Genomic DNA, 12,414 nt, shown 5'->3' with positions numbered 1-12,414 from the left:
TAGTCTCCTCAACGTGCTCAACAGCTGCATCATTCACTACCAGATTCAGCTGAGCTCTACAACTTAGGGAATTATTTTTTTTACCCAAAATGCAAATGCTTTTAGTCTTCGATGTATTCAGGATTAGTTTATTTCAAGCCACACATTGTAAAAGTGCAGTGTAATGTGTTGTTTTACAGGGTTTCCTTCAAATGGGAGACGAGATGCATGAAGTGCTTTCATTTAAAAATGGTTAAACAGTTATGGATGAAAATACCCTCAAAAGGAGACGTTCTGTAATGTCGCCTCGTATATAAAACATTTGATCTCAAATCCAAGATGCTGGAGTATAGAGACAAATTCAAAGTTTTAGCTTCCCAGTCCAAATAAATAAGTAGGGGAGGTCCGTATTGTATTGTTCCATATTCTCATATTTACTGACACCCTGTCTCTCTCTGCCCCTGTCTGTCTCTCTGTGCCCCTGTCCTTCTCTCTGTGCCCCTGTCTGTCTCTCTGTGCCCCTGTCCTTCTCTCTGTGCCCCTGTCTGTCTCTCTGTGCCCCCGTCTGTCTCTCTGTGCTCCCGTCTGTCTCTCTGTGCCCCTGTCTGTCTCTCTGTGCCCCTGTCTGTCTCTCTGTGCCCCTGTCTGTCTCTCTGTGCCCCTGTCTGTCTCTCTGTGCCCCTGTCTGTCTCTCTGTGCCCCTGTCTGTCTCTCTGTGCCCCTGTCTGTCTCTCTGTGCCCCCGTCTGTCTCTCTGTGCCCCTGTCTGTCTCTCTGTGCCCCTGTCTGTCTCTCTCTGCCCCCGTCTGTCTCTCTCTGCCCCCGTCTGTCTCTCTCTGCCCCCGTCTGTCTCTCTCTGCCCCCGTCTGTCTCTCTCTGCCCCCGTCTGTCTCTCTCTGCCCCCGTCTGTCTCTCTCTGCCCCCGTCTGTCTCTCTCTGCCCCCTGCCTGTCTCTCTCTGCCCCCTGTCTGTCTCTCAGTATCTCAGTGCTGGCTGAGGATGATGATGACGAAGAGGAGAGCGAGGGGCGGAGGGGGATCGAGGTGAGGGCTCACAAGGCGTCCCACACCAAGTACCTGATGATGCGTGGATACTGCGTCCCCGGGATCGTCAATCTCCGAAACCTCAACACCAACGATAGTATCGTGGTGGAATCATGCACCATGAGACTACATCTACGACACACACCTGCACACACACTGTTTGTTACCCAGGGTAGGTACACACACCTGTACACACACACTGTTTGTTACCCAGGGTAGGTACACACACCTGTACGCACACTGTTTATTACCCAGGGTAGGTAAATACACACTGTTTATTACCCAGGGTAGGTACACACACCTGTACACACACTGTTTATTACCCAGGGTAGGTACACACACCTGTACACACTCTGTTTATTACCCAGGGTAGGTACACACACCTGTACACACACTGTTTATTACCCAGGGTAGATACACACACCTGTACACACACTGTTTATTACCCAGGGTAGGTACACACACCTGTATACACACTGTTTATTACCCAGGGTAGGTACACACACCTGTATACACACTGTTTATTACTCAGGGTAGGTACACACACCTGTACATACACTGTTTATTACCCAGGGTAGGTACACACACCTGTATACACACTGTTTATTACTCAGGGTAGGTACACACACCTGTACATACACTGTTTATTACCCAGGGTAGGTACACACCTGTACACACACTGTTTAGTACCCAGGGTAGGTGTATACACACTGTTTATTACCCAGGGTAGGTACACACACCTGTATACACACTGTATACACACTGTTTATTACCCAGGTAGGTACACACACCTGTATACACACTGTTTATTTCCCAGGGTAGGTAAATACACACTGTTTATTACCCAGGGTAGGTACACACACCTGTATACACACTGTTTATTACCCAGGGTAGGTATACACACCTGTACACACACTGTTTATTACCCAGGTAGGTACACACACCTGTATACACACTGTTTATTACCCAGGGTAGGTAAATACACACTGTTTATTACCCAGGGTAGGTACACACACCTGTATACACACTGTTTATTACCCAGGGTAGGTACACACACCTGTATACACACTGTTTATTACTCAGGGTAGGTACACACACCTGTACATACACTGTTTATTACCCAGGGTAGGTACACACACCTGTATACACACTGTTTATTACCCAGGGTAGGTACACACACCTGTATACACACTGTTTATTACCCAGGGTAGGTACACACACCTGTATACACACTGTTTATTACCCAGGGTAGGTATACACACCTGTACACACACTGTTTATTACCCAGGGTAGGTACACACACCTGTATACACACTGTTTATTACCCAGGGTAGGTACACACACCTGTACACACACTGTTTATTACCCAGGGTAGGTACACACACTGTTTATTACCCAGGGTAGATTAATACACACTGGTTATTTCTCAGGGTAGGTACACACACCTGTATACACACTGTTTATTACCCAGGGTAGGTACACACACCTGTATACACACTGTTTATTACCCAGGTAGGTACACACACCTGTATACACACTGTTTATTACCCAGGGTAGGTAAATACACACTGTTTGTTACTCAGGGTAGGTACACACACCTGTATACACACTGTTTATTACCCAGGGTAGATACACACTGTTTATTACGCAGGGTAGATACACACACCTGTATACACACTGTTTATTACGCAGGGTAGGTACACACACCTGTACACACACTGTTTATTACCCAGGATAGACACACACACCTGTACACACACTGTTTATTACCCAGGGTAGGTAAATACACACTGTTTATTACCCAGGGTAGGTACACACACCTGTACACACACTGTTTATTACCCAGGGTAGGTACACACACCTGTATACACACTGTTTATTACCCAGGTAGGTACACACACCTGTATACACACTGTTTATTACCCAGGGTAGGTAAATACACACTGTTTATTACCCAGGGTAGGTACACACACCTGTATACACACTGTTTATTACCCAGGGTAGGTACACACCTGTATACACACTGTTTATTACCCAGGGTAGGTACACACACCTGTATACACACTGTTTATTACCCAGGGTAGGTACACACACCTGTATACACACTGTTTATTACGCAGGGTAGGTACACACACCTGTATACACACTGTTTATTACCCAGGGTAGATACACACACCTGTATACACACTGTTTATTACCCAGGGTAGGTAAATACACACTGTTTATTACCCAGGGTAGGTACATACACACTGTTTATTACCCAGGGTAGGCACACACACCTGTACACACACTGTTTATTACCCAGGGTAGATACACACACCTGTATACACACTGTTTATTACCCAGGGTAGGTAAATACACACTGTTTATTACCCAGGGTAGGTACATACACACTGTTTATTACCCAGGGTAGGCACACACACCTGTACACACACTGTTTATTACCCAGGGTAGGTGAATACACACTGTTTATTACCCAGGGTAGGTACACACACCTGTATACACACTGTTTATTACCCAGGGTAGATACACAGACCTGTATACACACTGTTTATTACCCAGGGTAGGTACACACACATGTACACACACTGTTTATTACCCAGGGTAGGTAAATAAACACACACACACACCTATACAGACACACTAAAAACCGCTCTCCACAACACATAAGAATTCTTCTCTCTCCCTCATCCTCTCTCTCTCTCTCTCTCTCTCTCTCTCTCTCTCTCTCTCTCTCTCTCTCTCTCTCTCCTCCTCTCAGACTCTCCTCCCATAGACTTCTCCAGACATGGCCCCTCTCTCCTCCCCTCCTTTCTCACCCATTCCCTCAGAGCCCATCCCTCCCCTTCTCCCTCCTCCTCCCCCCTCCCCTTCTCCTCCTCTGTAGAGGTGTGTGAGGGGCGTCTGGTGACTCAGAGAGGGTATAGCCCAGAGGACATTGGGGCTGTGGCAGAGCTCAGAGCAACGCTGGAGAGACACGGAGCCTTCGGATTGGACAGACGGGACCTGGTGACATCACACACACACCTGGTCGAGCCAAGAGACGGACGTACCAGAGGTCTGCAGCAGTACCTACAGGTAGAGACACACTGAGACACGCTGCTGCAGCAGTACATACAGGTAGAGACGCCCTGCTGCAGCAGTACATACAGGTAGAGACACACTGAAACACACTGCTGCAGCAGTACATACAGGTAGAGACACACTGAAACACACTGCTGCAGCAGTACATACAGGTAGAGACACACTGAGACACACTGCTGCAGCAGTACATACAGGTAGAGACACACTGAAACACACTGCTGCAGCAGTACCTACAGGTAGAGACACACTGAAACACACTGCTGCAGCAGTACCTACAGGTAGAGACACACTGAAACACACTGCTGCAGCAGTACATACAGGTAGAGACACACTGAGACACACTGCTGCAGCAGTACATACAGGTAGAGACACGCTGAAACACACTGCTGCAGCAGTACATACAGGTAGAGACACACTGAGACACACTGCTGCAGCAGTACATACAGGTAGAGACGCTGAAACACACTGCTGCTGCAGTACATACAGGTAGAGACACACTGCTGCAGCAGTACATACAGGTAGAGACACACTGCTGCAGCAGTACATACAGGTAGAGACACACTGAAACACACTGCTGCAGCAGTACATACAGGTAGAGACGCTGAAACACACTGCTGCTGCAGTACATACAGGTAGAGACACACTGAGACACACTGCTGCAGCAGTACATACAGGTAGAGACACACTGCTGCAGCAGTACATACAGGTAGAGACACACTGCTGCAGCAGTACATACAGGTAGAGACACACTGCTGCAGCAGTACATACAGGTAGAGACACACTGAAACACACTGCTGCAGCAGTACATACAGGTAGAGACACACTGAAACACACTGCTGCAGCAGTACATACAGGTAGAGACACGCTGAAACACACTGCTGCAGCAGTACATACAGGTAGAGACACACTGAAACACACTGCTGCAGCAGTACATACAGGTAGAGACACACTGCTGCAGCAGTACATACAGGTAGAGACACACTGAAACACACTGCTGCAGCAGTACATACAGGTAGAGACACGCTGAAACACACTGCTGCAGCAGTACATACAGGTAGAGACACACTGAAACACACTGCTGCAGCAGTACATACAGGTAGAGACACACTGAGACACACTGCTGCAGCAGTACATACAGGTAGAGACACACTGCTGCAGCAGTACATACAGGTAGAGACACACTGAAACACACTGCTGCAGCAGTACATACAGGTAGAGACACACTGCTGCAGCAGTACATACAGGTAGAGACACACTGAAACACACTGCTGCAGCAGTACATACAGGTAGAGACACACTGCTGCAGCAGTACATACAGGTAGAGACACACTGAGACACACTGCTGCAGCAGTACATACAGGTAGAGACACACTGAAACACACTGCTGCAGCAGTACATACAGGTAGAGACACGCTGAAACACACTGCTGCAGCAGTACATACAGGTAGAGACACACTGAAACACACTGCTGCAGCAGTACATACAGGTAGAGACACACTGCTGCAGCAGTACATACAGGTAGAGACACACTGAAACACACTGCTGCAGCAGTACATACAGGTAGAGACACGCTGAAACACACTGCTGCAGCAGTACATACAGGTAGAGACACACTGAAACACACTGCTGCAGCAGTACATACAGGTAGAGACACACTGAGACACACTGCTGCAGCAGTACATACAGGTAGAGACACACTGCTGCAGCAGTACATACAGGTAGAGACACACTGAAACACACTGCTGCAGCAGTACATACAGGTAGAGACACACTGCTGCAGCAGTACATACAGGTAGAGACACACTGAAACACACTGCTGCAGCAGTACATACAGGTAGAGACACACTGCTGCAGCAGTACATACAGGTAGAGACACACTGAGACACACTGCTGCAGCAGTACATACAGGTAGAGACACACTGAGACACACTGCTGCAGCAGTACATACAGGTAGAGACACACTGCTGCTGCAGTACATACAGGTAGAGACACACTGCTGCAGCAGTACATACAGGTAGAGACACGCTGAAACACACTGCTGCAGCAGTACATACAGGTAGAGACACACTGCTGCAGCAGTACATACAGGTAGAGACACACTGAAACACACTGCTGCAGCAGTACATACAGGTAGAGACACACTGCTGCAGCAGTACATACAGGTAGAGACACGCTGAAACACACTGCTGCAGCAGTACATACAGGTAGAGACACACTGCTGCAGCAGTACATACAGGTAGAGACACGCTGAAACACACTGCTGCAGCAGTACATACAGGTAGAGACACACTGCTGCAGCAGTACATACAGGTAGAGACACACTGAAACACCCTGCTGCAGCAGTACATACAGGTAGAGACACGCTGAAACACACTGCTGCTGCAGTACATACAGGTAGAGACACACTGAAACACACTCCATGTGAACGCTATTTCATTAGTACTTTGTAGTCTTTCTCCTTCTGTCCTGAAACACTCTTCCCTAATTGGTCTCTTCCCCTGTCTATACTGAACCTCTCTCTCTGTGATTGGTTCATGTGTCTTTTTCCTCCTCTGTGATTGGCCGTAGGACCTGCTGGAGGAAGAGCTGGTGTTGGAGGTGGGAGGGAGCTCAGTGCGTCTGGTGCTATCGAGTCACGCTGCTCCCTGGCTACTGACCTCCACGGGGAGGCAGAGAGACCGGCCACACCAAGCCCAGCGAGGGGCCTCTGCCTTTGGGGACAGAAAGCACCACAACCCCCTCCTCCGCAAGAGAAGAACGCTGGCCCCCAGAGAGATGGAGCCACGCAGTAAGAGGGAGAGAAGGGAAACGCTGATGGAGGGAGAGGAGGTTGAGAAGAGGGAGGAAGAGGAGGAGGAGAGGACGAAGATGCAGCCTGAAGAGAAAGACCAGAACGAGACAGCGGAGGAGAGAAGAGAGGAGGCAGGAGGGAAGGAGAAAAAAGAGAGGGTACAAGAGGAACCATCATCTACCACTGAGACAGAACAGAGCACAGGTGAGACTACGGCCGACCCCCGTTAACCAGACTACGGCCGACCCCCGTTAACCGGACTACGGCTGAACCCGTTAACCAGACTACGGCCGACCCCCGTTAACCGGACTACGGCCGACCCCGTTAACCAGACTACGGCCGACCCCCGTTAACCAGACTACGGCCGACCCCGTTAACCAGACTACGGCCGACCCCCGTTAACCGGACTACGGCCGACCCCGTTAACCAGACTACGGCCGACCCCCGTTAACCAGACTACGGCCGACCCCGTTAACCAGACTGCGGCTGACCCCGTTAACCAGACTGCGTCCGACCCCGTTAACCAGACTACGGCTGACCCCGTTAACCAGACTACGGCTGACCCCGTTAACCAGACTGCGGCCGACCCCGTTAACCAGACTGCGGCAGACCCCGTTAACCAGACTACGGCCGACCCCGTTAACCAGACTGCGGCTGACCTCGTTAACCAGACTGCGGCCGACCCCGTTAACCAGACTGCGGCTGACCCCGTTAACCAGACTGCGGCTGACCCCGTTAACCAGACTACGGCCGACCCCGTTAACCAGACTGCGGCTGACCCCGTTAACCAGACTGCGGCCGACCCCGTTAACCAGACTGCGGCTGACCTCGTTAACCAGACTGCGGCCGACCCCGTTAACCAGACTGCGGCTGACCCCGTTAACCAGACTGCTGCCGACCCCGGTCTGGTCACTGGTGTGTTTCATTGTGTTTTTTATTTTCCTCAGAGGGGGACGGTGAGAAGCCATTTTCATCTCTAGCTGAGGAAGAGGATGGTGAAGCTAGCGGTCTGCGTGAGGAAGAGGACGGTGGCGGCGGTGTGTGTGACGTGTCGTTCATCAGTCGTCCGTGGCGTATCGTGGACGGCAGTCTGAACAGGCCGGTGTGTAAAGGCATGCTGGAGGCTGTCCTGTCCCACATCATGACCCGGCCTGGTTTACCAGAACACCTCTTACTGGAACACTACAGAGGGGTCCTGCAGCCGGTGGTGGTTCTGGACCTCGTGCAGGTAGGAACAACACACACACCAGGGCCGTGCACAGACCTTTGGTGGGGCAGCTGATTAAAAATATATATAAATAAATACCCTCCCCTTTAGGTTTATGTAGTGTTATAACAGGTTTATAATATAATATTATAGCAGGTTTATAATATGCAGGTTTATAATGTAGTGTTATAACAGGTTTATGTAGAGTTATAGCCTCTCTGTGAAAGGTGGATATAAGCGTCTCCTTCACAGCTGCTGACATCACCAGTTCTGGTCAGGTTCACTCATGTTCTCCTCTCTCCCCTCTTCTACCTCTCTCCCCCTCTCTCCCCTTTTCTACCTCTCTCCTCCTCTCTCCCCTCTTCTACCTCTCTCCCCGTCCCTCCTCCTCTCCCCATCCCTCCCCTCCTACTCTGTTCCTCCTCTCTCCCCGTCCCTCCTCTCCTCCTCCTCTCCCCGTCCCTCCTCTCCTCGTCCCTCCTCTCCCCATCCCTCCCCTCCTACTCTGTTCCTCCTCTCTCCCCGTCCCTCCTCTCCTCCTCCTCCTCTCCCCGTCCCTCCTCTCCTCCTCTCCCCGTCCCTCCTCTCCCCGTCCCTCGTCCCTCCTCTCCTCCTCTCCCCGTCCCTCCTCTCCTCCTCCTCTCCTCTCCTCGTCCCTCCTCTCCTCGTCCCTCCTCTCCTCGTCCCTCCTCTCCCCGTCCCTCCTCTCCCCATCCCTCCTCTCCCCGTCCCTCCTCTCCCCGTCCCTCCTCTCCCCGTCCCTCCTCTCTTCCTCCTCTCTCCCCTCCTCCTCTGTTCCTCCTATCTCCGTCCCTCCTCTCCTCCTCCTCTCCTCTCCTCGTCCCTCCTCTCCTCGTCCCTCCTCTCCTCGTCCCTCCTCTCCCCGTCCCTCCTCTCCCCGTCCCTCCTCTCCCTGTCCCTCCTCTCCTCGTCCCTCCTCTCCTCGTCCCTCCTCTCCTCGTCCCTCCTCTCCTCGTCCCTCCTCTCCTCGTCCCTCCTCTCCCCGTCTCCTCTCCCCGTCCCTCCTCTCCCCATCCCTCCTCTCCCCGTCCCTCCTCTCCTCGTCCCTCTCTCCCCGTCCCTCCTCTCCTCGTCCCTCTCTCCCCTCCTCCTCTGTTCCTCCTATCTCCGTCCCTCCTCTCCTCCTCTCTCCCCTCCTCCTCTGTTCCTCCTCTCCCCGTCCCCCCTCTCCTCCTCCTCTCTCCTCTCCTCAGGCCCTCGTTGAGTTAGGCTGTATTAAGAAGAAGTACGTGACCAGACGTCCCAAACCCTCCCTCTTCTCCCGCCCAGCCGCCTTCCACACGGTGGAGGAGGAGAGAGCGGGAGAGACAGGGGTGAGGCTGGGGGAGACGGGGGTGAGACCGGCTGAGACGACCACTGTGTTCTATGAGCCGACTATCGACTGCTGTCTGCGTCTAGGACAGGTTTTACCCCACGAAAACAACTGGAACCAGTGGGTCCAGTTCGCACAACATGAGAACAAACCGTTAAGGACTGGAGTTGAAACTGATCTGGGTTCAGTTCTCTAGGACACGCTGTAGTGAAACGTGTTTAGGCCGTAGCAAAACGTTAGACAACATGAGAACAAACCGTTAAGGACTGGAGTTGAAACTGATCTGGGTTCAGTTCTCTAGGACACGCTGTAGTGAAACGTTAGACAACATGAGAACAAACCGTTAAGGACTGGAGTTGAAACTGATCTGGGTTCAGTTCTCTAGGACACGCTGTAGTGAAACGTTAGACAACATGAGAACAAACCGTTAAGGACTGGAGTTGAAACTGATCTGGGTTCAGTTCATTAGGACACGCTGTAGTGAAACGTTAGACAACATGAGAACAAACCGTTAAGGACTGGAGTTGAAACTGATCTGGGTTCAGTTCTCTAGGACACGCTGTAGTGAAACGTTAGACAACATGAGAACAAACCGTTAAGGACTGGAGTTGAAACTGATCTGGGTTCAGTTCATTAGGACACGCTGTAGTGAAACGTTAAGGACTGGAGTTGAAACTGATCTGGGTTCAGTTCTTTAGGACACGCTGTAGTGAAACGTTTTTAAGCCGTAGCAAAACGTTGGGCAACAAAAAAACAAGAGTTTCTATTAGAAACATGTAAGTATGTCCTTGGCCGTTCCCTATGATTCTGTTTGGTTCCATTTAGTTGTTAGTGAATACACCCCAGGACTGCTAGGGGACGGGAGTTTTACTTGATCAGGATTAATAGGCCCAGGAGTTACGTTTCTTCACAGTGGGTAACCAATGGTCTTTAGTTCTGACCCTTAGTGACTCTTACCGGACAACAAGATTTGATTTGAGCAACAAACAAAAAATTGTTTCGGTTGTAGTTATACAGAGCTCTGGGAATTAGTTTCACATCTTAGATGTCTTTCATTGGGAAAACCTGTTATTGTTTCATTTCAGTTTTGTTATTGTTTTCTTGAAAGTGTGATTGAATAAAGTTTAAAATTGTGAAATGAGACACTTGATGCTTTTATCTAAAATGAAACAAGTTATTTAGATTTTTTTTTTTAAAGCGACCACAGAACAAGTCACTTTGTTTTCTAGTTTATCAACATGGACAAAAAAATCACAGAACTGTTCAATACAATTGAATAACTTCATCAGTCTTTTTTGCAGTTTACACAGCATGAAAAGTATATTCCTCTCCAAGCTTCCATCGACTGTTAAATAATAATTCATTAATAATTAGTTAAATAATAATTCATTAATAATTAGTTAAATAATAATTCATTAATAATTAGTTAAATAATAATTCATTAATAATTAGTAAAACATGGAAATGGTTCCTCTTCCAAAGACAATCAAGTTGAATCAGTAGAACAAATAACGCAACAGAATGTGATTTACTGGTTCAATAACGCCCTGTTACTGGTTCAATAAAGCCCTGTTACTGGTTCAATAAGACCCTGTTACTGGTTCAATAAGACCCTGTTACTGGTTCAATAAGACCCTGTTACTGGTTCAATAAGACCCTGTTACTGGTTCAATAAGACCCTGTTACTGGTTCAATAAGACCCTGTTACTGGTTCAATAAGACCCTGTTACTGATTCAATAAGACCCTGTTACTGGTTCAATAACACCCTGTTACTGGTTCAATAAAACCCTGTTACTGGTTCAATAAAACCCTGTTACTGGTTCAATAAAGCCCTGTTACTGGTTCAATAAAACCCTGTTACTGGTTCAATAATGCCCTGTTACTGGTTCAATAACGCCCTGTTACTGGTTCTATAAAGCCCTGTTACTGGTTCAATAAAACCCTGCTACTGGTTCAATAAAACCCTGTTACTGGTTCAATAACGCCATGTTACTGGTTCAATAACGCCCTGTTACTGGTTCTATAACGCCCTGTTACTGGTTCAATAAGACCCTGTTACTGGTTCAATAACGCCCTGTTACTGGTTCAATAAGACCCTGTTACTGGTTCAATAAGACCCTGTTACTGGTTCAATAAGACCCTGTTACTGGTTCAATAAGCCCCTGTTACTGGTTCAATAAGCCCCTGTTACTGGTTCAATAAGACCCTGTTACTGGTTCAATAAGACCCTGTTACTGGTTCAATAAAACCCTGTTACTGGTTCAATAAAGCCCTGTTACTGGTTCAATAAAACCCTGTTACTGGTTCAATAACGCCCTGTTACTGGTTCAATAACGCCCTGTTACTGGTTCTATAAAGCCCTGTTACTGGTTCAATAAAACCCTGCTACTGGTTCAATAAAACCCTGTTACTGGTTCAATAACGCCATGTTACTGGTTCAATAACGCCCTGTTACTGGTTCAATAACGCCCTGTTACTGGTTCAATAAGGCCCTGTTACTGGTTCAATAAAACCCTGTTACTGGTTCTATAACGACCTGTTACTGGTTCAATAACGACCTGTTACTGGTTCAATAACGCCCTGTTACTGGTTCAATAAGACCCTGTTACTGGTTCAATAACGCCCTGTTACTGGTTCAATAAAACCCTGTTACTGGTTCAATAAGACCCTGTTACTGGTTCAATAACGCCCTGTTACTGGTTCAATAAGGCCCTGTTACTGGTTCAATAAAACCCTGTTACTGGTTCTATAACGACCTGTTACTGGTTCAATAACGACCTGTTACTGGTTCAATAACGCCCTGTTACTGGTTCAATAAGACCCTGTTACTGGTTCAATAACGCCCTGTTACTGGTTCAATAAAACCCTGTTACTGGTTCAATAAGACCCTGTTACTGGTTCAATAACGCCCTGTTACTGGTTCAATAACGCCCTGTTGCTGGTTCAATAACGCCCTGTTGCTGGTTCAATAACGCCC

At 48.7% G+C, this 12,414-nt stretch overlaps 1 protein-coding gene across 1 annotated transcript in view; it reads left to right on the top strand.

Moving 5' to 3' along the window:
* LOC139541982 (general transcription factor 3C polypeptide 1) overlaps positions 1 to 10,558 on the top strand; it is a 77,302-nt gene extending 66,744 nt beyond the window's left edge. Inside the window, 5 exon segments of the mRNA XM_071346937.1 lie at positions 958 to 1,193; positions 3,783 to 4,099; positions 6,674 to 7,100; positions 7,844 to 8,124; positions 9,318 to 10,558. Coding sequence (XP_071203038.1) covers positions 958 to 1,193; positions 3,783 to 4,099; positions 6,674 to 7,100; positions 7,844 to 8,124; positions 9,318 to 9,632 — 1,576 coding nt within the window. The 3' untranslated portion in view covers positions 9,633 to 10,558.
* The last annotated feature ends 1,856 nt before the right edge of the window (positions 10,559 to 12,414 follow it).

Source organism: Salvelinus alpinus, chromosome 2, assembly GCF_045679555.1.
Source record: "Salvelinus alpinus chromosome 2, SLU_Salpinus.1, whole genome shotgun sequence".
Classification (NCBI taxonomy): Eukaryota; Metazoa; Chordata; class Actinopteri; order Salmoniformes; family Salmonidae; genus Salvelinus; species Salvelinus alpinus.
The sequence above is the reverse complement of the archived record's forward strand: the minus strand, read 5'-3'. Positions and strand labels throughout refer to the sequence as shown.